Source organism: Megalobrama amblycephala, linkage group LG20, assembly GCF_018812025.1.
Source record: "Megalobrama amblycephala isolate DHTTF-2021 linkage group LG20, ASM1881202v1, whole genome shotgun sequence".
Classification (NCBI taxonomy): Eukaryota; Metazoa; Chordata; class Actinopteri; order Cypriniformes; family Xenocyprididae; genus Megalobrama; species Megalobrama amblycephala.
Genome location: NC_063063.1, coordinates 13,878,311 through 13,893,918, shown reverse-complemented (window position 1 = coordinate 13,893,918; position 15,608 = coordinate 13,878,311). Strand labels below are relative to the sequence as shown.

The window sequence follows — 15,608 nt, the reverse complement described above, 5'->3', positions numbered from 1 at the left end:
TTCTGCAGCGAGTTGGGCAACTGTGGTTTTATGTTTTTTGGATATAATCTGGGTTAGTACCTGGACATCCCTTTCAGATGGCTTCCTCTTAGGTCGACAGTTACTCCTGTTGAATGTGGTTCGTCCTTCGTGGTGGTAGGCCGACATTACTCTGGATACCACAGCTCTTGGTACACAACAAAGACTTGCTGTCTTGGTCACAGATGAGCCAGCAAGATGCACACCAACAGTTTGTCCTCATTTGGCCGTGGGTTTGAGTCTCAGTGCCGGCAGAAAATGTAGGTGGGGAGTTAATGAACAGTGCTCTCTTCCACTTTCATTACCCACAACTGAGGTGCCTTTGAGCAAGGTGCCTAACCCCCAATCGCTCCCCGGATGCCACAGCAAAAATGCTGCTCCAGGTGTGTGTTCACAATGTGTGTTTGTGTTTAATACTCACTGCTGTGTGTGTGCACTTGGATGGGTGAAATGCAGAGCACAAATTCCAAGTATGGGACACCATACTTGGCCACACATCATGTCACTTTCACTTATTGCAATATTTTATGTAATGCTGTGTTATTGCTCAGCTAATTCAACCTTCACACTCTGCTCTTATTGATGGAATGTAAAATCAATGAAGACTGGCCACCAGGCCATGCATATATAGGTTTGAAACTTCCAACCCAGACAGCAACAAAGTGTGGCCCAGATCAGGCCCACATGTGGATTACACGCGGACCAGATGTGGGCCGGATGCTGTCAGGGTTATATTGGCCAGTGTTTCAGTTTCATTGTCCAACCCCTGTATATCACTGTTTCCACAAAAATATTAAGTAGCACAACTGTTTTCAACATCGATAATAATAAATGTTTCTTGAGCACCAAATTGCCATATTAGAATGATTTCTGAAAGATCCTGTGACACTGAGAACTGGAGTAACAGCTGCTGATAATTCAGAATAAATTACATTTAAAAAATATTAAAACAGTTATTTTAAATTTCACACAATATTACTGTTTTTACTGTATTTTTGATCAAATAAATTCAAATAGTGTAAGAGACTTCCTTCAGGTATACATCTTTGGGTAGGAGATACATTGTAATGCTGCAAGTAATACAAACTAATGTCTTGTATTTTCTTTATGCCTTTTCTTTGTAGACCTATTGCAAAAATCAAATCTGAAAGGTAAGCAGTATAAACCATATTAATCCTGAGTAAAATGAAACTAATGTGGTACCTGCTGGTTGATTATCCGACCAACAGTGGCGCAAGTCAATCCGCTGTGTGGCGCACGGGGGCGCGCTGCGCGCTGCAGATGTGTCGCAGATTTAAAAAGTCACTGTACTCATCTAGTACAAGGAAATGGAGCAGTGCAAAGCATAAAATACTGAATTGTAAACAAGGCAGGCGGAAGAGAGGGAACGTGTGCAGCCATTCTAACTGTGCATGGGATTTCTATTTCAGTTATTTTAACGCCAAGAAGGAAAAACACAGAGACGTTGACAGCTACTTCATTATTTTTTTAGAGGAATAACTTAACCAATGGAACTGTCGGCAATCGGTGAGCAAGTGTTCGCTGTGGAATCAATTATAAAGAAAAGAGTTAGGAAGGTAAGTGACATGCGCGCGTAGCTGTGTGTCTGTTGACAGTTCAATCTGTGCCCGCTGCACACATACATGTTAGAGGGGCGAGGACACACACGTCCCCCTTACAACAACGTGGAAGTGTGTTTGTAGTCTAATAACTTAGATGATGACGCATGTCGCACAGCACGCTTTTGGAATTGGGTGGTAATCCTATCCGTAGTCATGGAGACTACGCAGTTTTATTTTCCGATTTGATCTAATCACTAATGTTAACTGTAAAGTTTGGTCATTTAGATACAGAACATGAGGTTTATTTTATCTTAAAGCAGCATTTGAGGTTATTGGTGCGAGCAGAGGTAGCTCTCAGTTACTTTTAAATAATATTAAAACATGCATTCAGCTTAAAATAACGCGCGTTAAATGACCGTTACTTTTATCCTCATCTGTAAAATGTCAGGACTGTATTAAAATAAAAAGGAGGAGCTGTTAGTTTAGGGGTTGTCCCTTCATAATTCTTTATGACGCAAGCGTATAATTACGTAATCGCACACGTACTAGACAAAAACAAAACAATCATCAGAAATGTGTATTTGAAGATGAACATTTTACTAATGTTAACTCATGAGATTGTAATATCATATATTTTAATATAATGAAAATGTAAATTTAGTATTGATTTATATTTATTTTTGTTTAAGGGTCATGTAGAGTATTTATTGAAGTGGAAGGGCTGGCCTCCAAAGTAAGTATTTATTATTATTATTATTATTATTATAAATGACAGAATAAGCTTTATTCTAAATGTCTTTTAATTATCATTTTGTGTTGTTTATACTGTTTACAATTACTAATCTAGCAGCTATGGCTTTTATTTGCATGTCATGCCAATATGAATATGTGACAGTTTTTCATGTTTTAATGATTTCAAAGGTACAGCACATGGGAGCCAGAGGAACACATCCTAGACCCTCGACTGGTTTTAGCCTATGAGGAAAAGTGAGCAATTATAACCTTCTTTGTTCATTCTTTCACTTTCAGCCACTAGTATGGGAGAATTTAGTTTGATTGAGACACTTTTTCACCCTATGTGAATTCATCACACTGAATTTTCTAATTTCACACAGAGAACAGAGAGACAGGTCAGTGGGGTGGCGCAAAAGAGGGCCGAAACCGAAAAGACTCATCGTGCAGGTAATGACCACTAAAACATCTTCATTTCTGTGATTGTTTCCCTGCTTAACTGTCATTAAAGTCATGTCTATCCACATATTACTCTCTCAAAGAGGAACATTTACGCAATGGATCTACGCAGCACACACAAAGATACAGAGAAGTCTTCAGCGCATCTGCCGCTTTCTTTGACCCGGTCGCTTGACCCAAGGTTCCAGTCCTCAGGGACCTGTATATATCGACGATTAACCCACCATAAGAAAAAGAAGAAAACATCCAGAGAGACTTCTGAGGAAGAATGGGATAGAAGGGAAGAAGAAGATGATCATGTTGATGATGATGATGATGATGATGAGGGGGTTATGGAGGAGGAGGAAGAGGAGGACACAAGACCAGGAGGAACTAAAACTGGCAGCAATAGTTTAAACAGTAAGTATGTTGGTTGGCCAGAGGGCAGACTGCAGTGTTCTTTGTCAGCCTTGTAGAAAAAAAAATGTCCTGACATTAGATCAAAACAGCAAGTAAAGATCCATAAACTAGTAGGCAGGGGGATTGTGCAACTATTTTATATATATATATATATATATATATATATATATATATATATATACATACATACATACATACATATATATATATATATATATATATATATATATATATATATATATATATATATATATATATATATATATATAATAATTATTATTATTATTTTTTTTATTATTTATCTTTTCATGTGACAACACTGAAGAAATGACACTTTGCTATAATGTAAAGTAGTGAGTGTACAGCTTGTATAACAGTGTAAATTTGCTGTCCCCTCAAATTAACTCAACACACTGGCCACAAAAGTGAGTACACCCTTAAGTAAAAATGTCCAAATTGGGCCCAATTAGCCATTTTCTCTCCCCAGTGTTATGTGACTCGTTAGTGTTTCAAGGTCTCCGGTGTGAATGGGGAGCAAGTGTGTTAAATTTGGTGTTAGCGTTCTCACTCTCTCATACTGGTCACTGGAAGTTCAACATGGCACCTCATGGCAAAGAACTCTCTGAGGATCTGAAAAAAAGATTTGTTGCTCTACATAAAGATGGCGTAGGCTATAAGAAGATTGCCAAGACCCTGAAACTGAGCTGCAGCACGGTGGCCAAGACCATACAGCGGTTTAACAGGACAGGTTTCACTCAGAACAGGCCTCGCCATGGTCGACCAAAGAAGTTGAGTGCACGTGCTCAGCGTCATATCCAGAGGTTGTGTTTGGGAAATAGACTTATGAGTGCTGCCAGCATTGCTGCAGAGGTTGAAGGGGATGGGGGGTCAGCCTGTCAGTGCTCAGACCATACGCCACACACTGCAATCAAATTGGTCTGCATGGCTGTCGTCCCAGAAGGAAGCCTTCTTCTAAAGATGATGCACAAGAAAGCCCGCAAACAGTTTGCTGAAGACAAGCAGACTAAGGACATGGATTAACTGGAGCCATGTCCTGTGGTCCTGATAAGACCAAGATAAACTTATTTCAGATGGTGTCAAGTGTGTGTGGCGGTCAACCAGGTGAGGAGTATACAAAGACAAGTGTGTCTTGCCTACAGACAAGCATGGTGGTGGGAGTGTCATGGTCTGGGGCTGCATGAGTGCTGTCGGCACTGGGGAGCTACAGTTCATTGAGGGAACGTGAATGCCAACATGTACTGTGACATACTGAAGCAGAGCATGATCCCCTCCCTTCGGACACTGGGCCACAGGGCAGTATTCCAACCTGATAATGACCCCAAACACACCTCCAAGATGACCACTGCCTTGCTGAAGAAGCTGAGGGTACCTAAACCCTATTGAGCATCTGTGGGGCATCCTCAAATGGAAGGCGGAGGAGCGCAAGGTCTCTAACATCCACCAGCACTGTGATGTCGTCATGGAGAAGTGGAAGAGGACTCCAGTGGCAACCTGTGAAGCTCTGGTGAACTCCATGCCCAAGAGGGTTAAGGCAGAGCTGGAAAATAATGCTGGCCACACAAAATATTGACACTTTGGGCCCAATTTGGACATTTTCACTTAGGGGTGTACTCACTTTTGTGGCCAGCGGTTTAGACATTAATGCCTGTGTGTTGAGTTAATTTTGAGGGACAGCAAATTTACACTGTTATACAAGCTGTATACTCACTACTTTACATTGTAGCAAAGTGTCATTTCTTCAGTGTTGTCACACGAAAAGATATAATCAAATATTTACAAAATATGAGAGGGGTGTACTCACTTCTCTGAGATACTGTATATATATTTATATATATATACATACATATATGTAACTGGTCTGTTTTCTGTGTTGTGTTGTGTTTTGTCTGCATTGTGTTAACAAATGTGATGTACACTTGTCACCATGTGATCACCATGTGCTCATTTCCATATATTAGACAAAAATATAACTCAAAAAGTATGAAATGACAAAAATAACCACAAAGTAAAATAACATTATACACATAAATTGAAGTGAAAATATAGGCATAAAAGCAATAATTAAAATAAAGATTTAAAAAGATTATCAGGAGTCAGATTACAACTCACCTCCACTTCCAAAAGCAAAAGGAAGAGGAGGGGACAGAACAGGAAATTATGTTGGCTCATGATGTCATCACCACAATTAAAGGGGAAAACACACTAAATCAGGCATCTATATCAGGTATATAAAAATAAATTTTTTGTGAATTATAACAATATAAGTATTTTTAACAGGAATTTTTCTGTACCTGTTACATATATATATATATATTGTAAACGTTACACGTGAATAATACTTAATTACAATATATAAAACAAATGCATAATTACTATATATATATATATATATATATATATATATATATATATATATATATATATATATATATATATATTTAAATGTCTAATATAATCTAAATCAGTATCACTTATAATGCTAGATTGTTCTTAATCAATATTCTTTAACATTTATATCACATGAAGGTGTAAATATGTACAAATTCTACTCTGTGTCTCAGAGCTTGTCAGGAGGGGAGCCTGGAGTCCAACCACTGAATCAGAGGCAATGACAATCTCTCCTATATCTGAGGACTGGAGTCCAGTTATGGGCCCAGAGGAGGTAACTGTGACAGATATCACCATCAACTCACTGACTGTGACTTTTAGAGAGGCCTTCGTAGCAAGAGGGTTCTTCAGGAGCTGGGAGCTGGAGATCTGACATTACAGAGACTGAGTATGTTGTGAGCGAGGGGGAAAGAGAATCGGTACATCCTCTTTTTTTTCCTTTTTTGCTTTGATTATGCGCTTGCACATTTTCCACCATTGTTTCAGACTACATTTGCACTATTAGTTCTAATCAAGTTAAAACCTTTCAAAATGTTGTTTCAGGATTGTGATTGCAATCAATCACAGTAACAATGATTAAATTCGTTACAGTACTGATAGTATTATGAAGTTGTATTGGCCATTAAACAAATCAAGCTAGTTTCTCTGATACTGATTTTGCCATGTTTTGTAGTTTACAGATTTAACTAGCCGAGTTAAGCTTAATTTGGTCTGGTCATGTACTTGCATAATGCTAGTACAGTGTGATTAGCACAATTAAAAATTCTGAAAAGCCAAGCTGTAACAAATATGTCTATACATTTACACATTAGATATATGTATACATGATATGCTTGGTAAACATATTATTCTATTGACTTTTAATTTAAATTGCACACCTCATATGCAGTTAACTAGAATTAGTGGCCTCCCTATACTTAAAAATACAACTATGGAAAAGCATTTCAACACTTTGTGTGCCATCTTTGAGACTTAATAAACAAAAATTTGTAGTGTTAAAAAGTTTTATTTTTCATTGCACAATGTTCTACTTTTAATGTAATTGTGTGTATGAAATAAAGTTACATTTTGTTTTTTCCCAACACTATTGCTTGCTAATATCTCATATCTATCGCAGTTTGTGTGCAATTTTTTTTTTTTTTTACATGTTCCTTGGTCCTCTTGTGCATATTCTTGCCAAGTATGACTCTGCACCATCTTGCACAGTAGTCTACAATCTTAGATTTAACTTGACTGCTGTTAATCTTTGGTGTTATTTTAGTCTAAGATGATAGCTGAGACCTGAAGACAATTTTTCTATATTGAGGTGAATGTATATTTAGCCTCTAGGAATGTCCATCTCTGGAAGCTCAAATGTTTAGTATCTAACTTCATGTGACCTGTATATATTTGATAAACTGTCTGTGCCAAATGTCTGTGGTTGCTTTTGCTATTGAGAGTATTTGCACTTTAAAATGGAAAACCTGGTATTATGATGTCATAAATAAAACTTTGGTGTAACTGTACCATCAATTACAAATGCTTTTTTATATTTAATCAGCAATGCGTGGCACTGTGGATTGATTAACCATCATGGGTTGACATTGTTTTACCTCCACATGTACAATGTAAGAATTACACCACACCAAAGCCAATTATTTTTGAATGGTGCAAACATATTTTAATGTACAATTAAATAATTGGCAAAACGTCTGACCACCATAATAACTTTAAAAAAGAACAGCCAACCAACCAAACAAACAAACAGTAAAACTACTGGAATCAGAGCAACAGTTTTTGCTCCTCTCAGCAAGCACCAAAGTGTTAGCAAGAGAAAAGTGGTCAAAACTAGGAACCATATAACCATGGTTGGTTTTCCAGTCTGTTTTAGAAAAGAAAAAAGAAAAAAAAAAAGAAGAAAAAAAACTTACAGATCAAAGCAAATTTCCATGGTTTGTACAGTGAATCATAATCTGTATACTTCTATACGCACTCATAAGACATTTTTCCTCAAAATGCCATGATATTTCTCATTATTCCCAAAGTGGGACGTATATGGTATAACAGCAGTGTCATGTTGCATCATCAATATCTTTGAAAAAGTGTAATTCAATATTAACTCTTGAATTACCTTCAAGTTTTTTATTTTCAAAAATAAAATTAAATATATATATAGATATATATATATAAAACAAATATTGTTCTCCTCGTTTTTATAAAATAAGTCTAAAGCCATATTGCCTCTGTGTAGTCATCCAGCACTCCTTTAACCAAGAGAAAACAATTCATTTATAGGTTATTGTCATATGCCATCCAAAAGACCATCCACTTTCTTATTTTAAAAACTATTTGTCTCTACCTTGCTGTATTTGTGCACAGGATGGAGATAATGACAGACAGTGTTGATTTAGTACACACTAATGAAATCCTTGTAATGAAGTACACATACAAAGGCGCATTGGTGCTTGTCTGACTTGAGCTCCATTTATGTATAAAAATCTCACAGGTTAAGTCTAAGCTGCCCATACTTCTTCAGCTCAAAGCATCATAAATCAAGAAGAAACATCTGTCCATTTACCTCCATTCACACATATAGATATATATATTTTTACAAAGACATTTCATTTTCAGTAATTTATTTTCAGTTCAGAATTTTCTTTATACATTAAGGAGATCACTTAAATCCCAAAGTTCAGAACACTAGAGATGCGCGTGAAGAGTCAGAACAATAATTCCTTACTGGAGAGATGGGGAGAAAAGAGGACTTGGAGTCAGAGATGGAAGAGGGTAGTTCAAGGTGATTATTTGCAAAATCCATAATCCCTCATCTGCATTTACTCTTCTCAGTAGAGATCACTGTACTGTCCTATGCACACCTGTAGTGTCATCAGGCTCCAGGTACTGAGAAGGAGGGCATAGTGAAAACATTCATGGGACAGGATGTATGAGGGTGGGAAAACTGCAACATGCATAGGAGGACTGGTATTTCCCATGCAACAAGCCATCAGAAAACACATTATCGTTTCCCAAACACTATCAAAACTTCATTTAAGCCCCAACCACCCCTCAAAAAAGAAAAAAAAAAAAAAAAAACTAAAAATAAAAAAGAATATAAATTCATCCATTTATAGTCAGGTTCTATCACTAACAAAAATATACTCTTCAAGAACTGTAGGAGGTTCAAATAGCATATGCCATAAACTGTCCAAAATAAAAGAACAAGAAAATATCTATTAGCCAACCAAAAGAGCTGAGTAATAAATAACAGTTATTACCAATGCCATCATAATCATTACATTTGTGAGAATAATTCTAATACTCTCCAAAACTGATGGCATTTTTGACTATTTAGAGGAAAAAGAAAACAAAATAGTCCATTTTGTTTACGCATTTTGCTTTTTAATTTCATGCCACTTTTAAAATCTTAAAAAATATCTATAAAAAAAGGCAGACTTCTTCACCCCAAAAATATTTCTGGTCATATACCAAGAGGAAATATTTCCCATCCCTTAACCCAAAACCCTTTGAACACAATTGGCAAAAAATATATTTATATATTTTTATATATTAACAGCAATAACTTACCATTCATTTAACTTAATTTGTTGACTTGCACATGTAGTATCTCCCATAGGAAGTTCAGTTCTTTTCAATTACATAAGAAAAATATTAAATAATAATAATAGTAATAATAATAATACTATCGATGACAGCCTTTGTAAATCCTAGATCTGCTACCAAACTCTGGCAATCAGGACAGTTCTTTGAGCACTGCAACATTACATCAAATCTAATGAATGATTCATGTTCGACCCAATATCTTGGTTATTTGATAGCATGTCATTTGTCCCTTGCCCATGTAAGGCTCCCATCCCACCTAGCTGTGAAAGCATGGCACTCTGGTCTGCTCCAAATGAGCCCTGGTCCATCGCATTAGCCTGTTGCTGCTGTTGGGATGCCTGTGGTTGTTGCTGTGGAGGGTGCACAGCACTGTGATGCTGAGAAAGGTGACCTGGGTGAGGCGACCCTGTCTGGGGCGAGATGTGATGAGGCGATGGCTGGGGCTGCAAGCGAGGAGATGGACTGGAGTTTGGCGGCTGGGACTGGGGCCGAGGCGACGGCTGGGGTGAGCGAACTTGGTTGCTTAGGGAATTAGACAACTGCTGGCCCTGCAAATGGGGAGACTGGGACATCTGTTGCTGGGGCTGCTGAGGGCTCATGGGATTGTGTTGAGCAGGAGATCCTCCTCCTAGGTGTGACTGTTGCTGCTGAAGGAGCCGTTGCTGGAAAGCTTGCTGAAGCATGCCCGGAGGTTGTGAACCTATGGGAGCGGATTGCATCTGTTGCTGCTGGAGGGGACCACCGCCTCCAGGACCTCCATCAGCACCTTGGAGTCCTGCCATAGCACTCTGTTGCTGCTGCATCTGGAGTTGCTGATGCTGCAGTCTCTGTTGCAGAGCTGCTGCAACCTGCTGATGGGACACAGACCCAGAGTAGTTTTGCTGGGTCCCAGGCTGGGTACCTCCCTGCTGCTGTTGGAGACCACCAGGCTGAGGTTGGCCAGGCTGTTGTGGGGGCATTCCAGACTGGCCAAGATAACCCTGCTGCTGGGGTGGTTGAGGATGCTGAAACTGAGCATGGTTTCCCATATGTTGCTGCTGCTGCTGCTGCTGCTGCTGCTGTTGTTGTTGTTGTTGTTGTTGTTGTTGTTGTTGTTGTTGTTGTTGTTGCTGCTGTTGTTGTTGTTGTAAATGCCGCCTCATCATTTCTCTGAACTGGGGAGAGATGTTGGACATGTTGGGGCTCTGACTGGGCATAACACCTTGCTGTTGTTGCTGTTGTTGTTGTTGCTGCTGCTGCTGCTGCTGCAACGCTGCCATTTGTTGTTGTTGCTGCAAATTTCCACTCATCATAGACCGCTGTTGAAGTTGCTGCTGCTGCTGTTGCTGCTGAAGCTGATTCATTGGCATGCTATTCCCTTGTGGCATATGCATACTTCCTTGAGCTGCCGCAGGATTTGCACTCATTTGCTGGCCATCGATGAGCCCTGGACCTCCACCAGGTCCTCCTGGTAGACCCACACCTCCTGTTCCAGGCCCTCCTCGACCAAGGTACCTAGGAACTCGTTGCCTGATAAAGGTTGCCATGAGCTGAGGGTTTGAACGTAGTATATTTAGGACTTGCTGTTGTTGATGGGGAGAGCTGGGTAGCCTTAAGGTTCTTACGAGTTCCAGTAAGGCAGCCTGAGAGTGATTTCCAGGGCCAGCACCTGCAAGTGCAGCCGCTCCTTGGCCACTCATCATACCCATTACAGCTGAATGCCCTTGTTGCTGCTGTTGAACAACTGTCTGCTGCTGCTGTTGAGGTGCAACCATTCCTTGCAGACCCATTTGGTTCATTACGCCAGGTCTCTGCTGAGGAGGCATACCAGGACCAGCCCACGGCTGCTGTGGCGTCCCCTGAAGTTGAGGTGCTCCTTGCTGTGCCTGTTGCAACTGGACTTGAGGGAGCTGAGACTGAGTTCCTGTCTGCTGCTGCATGCTTGCTGTAATCATTCCCTGCTGCTGATCCATGTGAGTTCGTGCCACTGCTGCTTGTGTCTGGGATGGAATTCCCTGAGGTCCAACCATTGAAGCTCCAGGAAGGTTCATGCCCATCTGGCTTTGTGTCTGGGGACCCTGATGCAGGCCATGTGGAGGCATCATGCCAGGAGGCTGGTTTCTTTGCAGGATCTTTTGCTGAGCCATTTGCCGTTGAGACTCTGCGACTCGTTGAATTTTCATGGCAATTTCTACTGCAGCAGGTGGAGGGCCAGGTTGTTGATGTTGTGGCATCACAGGCTGCCCTAGGCTCGACTGTTGCTGTTGAGGGAAGCCACCTGGCACCATGCCTGGCTTTCCCATTGACTGAGAAAGTGGAGAGGAGCCTGGAGGTCTTTGCACATATGGAGGAAGGTTGTTGGCATGCTGAAGATGCTGAACTGATGTTGGCTGCTGCTGCTGTGGGATCATGGGCTGTTGCGGGGAGTTCATCATCCCACCACTTCCAGACATTTGCTGGTACTGATGGGCCATCCCTGCCAACTGCTGTTGCTGCTTTGATGGAACACCTCCAACCCCAGGTTGAGTTACTGGAGGCTGACATAGCTGAGTGGGCGGCTGTGGGGTAGGAGGCTGACTGCTTGGTGTTGGTGTGCTCGGACCAGTAGTACTACTGTTCCCAGGAGATGGCAGCCCACCATTGCCTCCCGGAAGCTGCTGGCCTGTCCTTTGCATGCTGGCCATTCTTCTACGCACCATCTGGGCCTGCTGTAGCCTGTGCTGGAGCTGTTGTTGTCGTAGTTTCTGCTTGATATTGAGGCAGAATGGCACAGGACACTTATTCTCTTGGCAGTGTTTTGCATGGTAACAACAGAGTGCGATGAGCTGCTTGCAAATAGGACAACCACCATTGGTTTTGCGCTTGCAGCCTTTGGTATGTTGAACTACACGTTTCATTTTCTGGCAAGATGGAAGTGAGCAGTTGGCATTGCGGCACTGACAAGCATGTACTAGAGACTGGATGCACCGCTGAATACTGAGACGCCTTGAGTCTCCAGGATTCTGCGTTGAGGAAGCAGCCTGACTGTTGCTTTCGTCGTCCAATCCCAAGCCCAGTTTCTCCATCTTGTGCTCGTGACCTTTTGTATTATAGCAAGTGATGCAGAGATCATAGTCCTGTGAAGGAGAGGTTAGAATAATCATTAAATGGCAAAGTTATTATTGTGTACAGTACAAAAGGAAATAATTTACCAGCATTAAGTACGACTAATTATTTATTTAACTATGGTAAATAGACATATTGCTTTTCCTAGCGCATTTTTTGAGTAATTCAGGACAATGTAAAAAAACTGGGTCTGCCCTGAGAAAAACTGGTTATCTTCTTATGCCATATAAGCTTTACACATAAAACTAATAAAAATACCATGTATGATCATGTAAGATTATACATGGTAAATCATCACCATCTCCCCACTCCTCCTGTTCTATAGTCCTCACCTCACACACAGTGCAATGGAAGCGAGTTTCAACATGGTGTTTGCACTCATTGCAGGTATAGACAAAGCGGTCCTGGCTCTGGTTGTGCAGTTCAACCAGCATGCACATTGTGCTCCATTTGGAGCGCCGCAATGAAGAAAACTCCAGATGTTTATCCCGTGCAAGTGTTAGGAAGGCATCCCGACCATCCATCAAATCACATGCCATCAAAGGATCCGAGTCAACAATGGGCAGAAGTGCATTGGAATTGGGTGCTGCAATCAGCCGGATAACAAAGAACACCTTGGGGAAAAAAATAAAATGTTTGATTAAAACAAAAATATGTTAAGGCATATGTGAACATTGTACAAAAGATACTGAGATCAGAATGCCACCAAACTTGACAAACACTAAATGTTTGACAATGTACCTTGATTAAACTAAATCATAGTGAGAAAAAAAAAAGCCGAAATCAGTCTTTAGTCTTCCTCATACCTCTTTGTGCTTTTCCATTGTGGCATAGAGTTTCTGTGAAAGGTCATTGGACACATTTGGCATCCCCGGCTTCTTTTTGTTGGCTCGGCTTAAACTGCTTTTGTTCTTGCTCGTCTTCTTGTTGTTCTTTTTCTTGGCATTTTTGCTGTCACCTTTTGTTGTCTGAAGAAACATAGAGAAGTGTTCAGGATTGTGTGAAAAAGCATTTTTAGAAGGGAACAAAACCTAAGATGAGTAGAGCTTAAAGACTAACATCAACACTCTCATTGGACGTGCTGTTCTCCTCCCTCTTCCGTTCCTCCTCTTCTTGCTCCAGTTCTTTGATACTCTCTTCAAGCACATTGGGCCAGAAATCACCCTCAAAATAGGGCAGTTCTTTGGCGCTGGTGAGACGATCCTCTGTTGCTTGTTTGAATATGTCCTTTAAAAAAGTAATTTTAACAGCATTATAAATAAATAAATATATATATATATATACATACAATAATAATATATAAACAATATGTATAAACTCAAGACTTGATCTCTTACCTGTATTCTGAAAAAAGAGGAAATATTTTTTTAATACAAAATGTTTACAATAACACAAAATTGTACCTTATAGTCATGCACGATGCGCTCCGCTACGGCTTTATCCAGCATTTTTTTGTACCACTCCTGCAGCCGTTTGGGCTTGGGTATCTTCTGGTCTGCAGGGTGACAGTGGAAGATGTAATCATCTCCTTCACTAGGAGGGCAAGCCCAGATGTGTCCTGTGGTAAACCTAAGAAAAACAAAATCCAAAAAGGTTTAATTAAAAATTTCACAAGGCAAAAATGTGAACATCGGTTAAAGTAAAAATACTACTGAAACAGTAGGATAGGGAAGAATCTTACCCTTGTTTTTTGGCATACTCCAGATATCCTAAAAGAATCTCGTGGTACACGCCTGTTCTCAGACAGCGTGGCTGAAAGAAGTGGACACTGTCCAGGTAGGATATGTAAACTCGTCTGGATGATTGAGGAGAAAAAAAAAAAAAAAAACATTTAGCCGGAAGTAAAAACAGGCCCATCAAAAAAAAAAAAGCAATTACATTTGCCTGACCTTTGATTAGGGGGTGGACAATCTGAGCCATACTCTTGCACGTGCATCCCAAAAAAGCAGACATCAACACCATCAACATCCTCAAATGCAAATAAAGCTTTCGTTCTGTATGGGAAAGACTCTGCCATCTCTCCACTATCCACAAACCTGTGAAAAGGAATCCAAGCAGACAACAAGCAATGATAAAAGTCTGCATGGGAGGTATATTACATTATAAATCAGAGTAAACAAATGAGGCTTCACAGCAAGAATATAAATGACAAAATGAGTATTAAAGTAATTATTCTTTAAATGTCCAACAGATAAATGTGTTGTATTAAACCTGAGTGTCTGTTCTTAATTATCCTGTCTCACCTAGACTTCATGCCTGGTTTGACTTCTACCACTTTGTCCGAGACATGAACAACACGAATAGTGACTTCACCAGACTCTGGGTGATTATGCCGCTTCAGAAAGTCATTAACCCGTGTTTCCAAGTAGTTGCCTAGTTTGGTCTGTGGAAGCCCTGAAGATCCCAAAAAAAGTTGTTTAAAATGTCATTACTTGTTAGATTATCAGTGAGAAGAAAATACATGAAGATTAAACAGTTTGTACATTTTAATAAAACACTGAAATGGAGCCACATACTTTTAGCAGCATATTTATTCTCTTTACGGGTCTTGTTAGACTTCTTCAGACAACCATCACACACAAAGCTAAACGAGGGAAAAGAGAAAAAAGGTAGGACATATGTTGGTGTTAGAAACACCTTTCAAAAACCAGAGTCAGTTGCATTTAATTTCAGTGCAGAAAACTCACCCTGATGGCCATATAGTGTCATTGTGCAAAACACAAATCTGATGCATCTTCCGACCACAATCCATACATTCCACAAATCTGCAGAGAAAATGGGGTGGGGGGAGGGGGTATTAATCCTAAAAATTTTGCTGAGAGCACAAAACTGGAATTAAAGTTTAAATGGACTTACAGCTCAGGGTCGAGTGTGTCATTTTTCTTCTTTTCAAACTGATCCTTATTGATCGATCTAGAAATATATGCAAATTGTAACACTATTAAAACAAGAAAAGTCTCAAAGGGTGCATTTATGGTCTCCAAAAATCCTGCTTCAAAATCTCAAAAGAGCAAAACCAAGTTTGAGATTTATTGTTGTTGACTGAATTCAATTTAATTTCCATTGAAGTGTTACATTAACTCTCAGGTCCCCTTTAAATGGCAGTTAACAAACATTTTTGTTGTTCAGATAGCAATCGGATGGCACTTTACTACATAATGCATTCTGGGTGCATTTACACTTGATTTTTATGTTTGGATTCACGAGTTCACATATACATATAATTAGATAGAGAAAGTAATGCGTATTTGGCGTGCTGTCCAGGGGGAGGGCTCCGAGCTTGGAATTTTGGCCCGAACCCAGAGTACTCCCCCCGGATGTGGTTATGAGAGATAGAATTTAGAA

At 40.0% G+C, this 15,608-nt stretch overlaps 2 protein-coding genes across 2 annotated transcripts; one reads left to right on the top strand and one right to left on the bottom strand.

The window, feature by feature from the left end:
• The first annotated feature begins 453 nt into the window (after positions 1-453).
• LOC125255397 (chromobox protein homolog 7-like) lies at positions 454-6,565 on the top strand. The gene is made up of 6 exons (XM_048170602.1): positions 454-1,595; positions 2,270-2,313; positions 2,502-2,567; positions 2,696-2,762; positions 2,855-3,170; positions 5,753-6,565. The coding sequence occupies exons 1-6, from the start codon at positions 1,527-1,529 to the stop codon at positions 5,950-5,952; spliced, it is 762 nt and encodes a 253-aa protein (XP_048026559.1). The 5' UTR covers positions 454-1,526; the 3' UTR covers positions 5,953-6,565.
• A 1,336-nt stretch (positions 6,566-7,901) lies between these two features.
• Positions 7,902-15,438, bottom strand: LOC125256000 (histone acetyltransferase p300-like). The gene is made up of 12 exons (XM_048171625.1): positions 15,426-15,438; positions 15,120-15,264; positions 14,951-15,028; positions 14,780-14,847; positions 14,507-14,657; positions 14,153-14,299; positions 13,945-14,058; positions 13,667-13,832; positions 13,323-13,490; positions 13,070-13,231; positions 12,596-12,877; positions 7,902-12,274 (listed from the first exon to the last, which is right to left on the bottom strand). Exons 1-12 carry the CDS (start codon positions 15,436-15,438, stop codon positions 9,338-9,340), a joined length of 4,431 nt encoding a protein of 1,476 aa, XP_048027582.1. The 3' UTR covers positions 7,902-9,337.
• Positions 15,439-15,608: the final 170 nt, after the last annotated feature.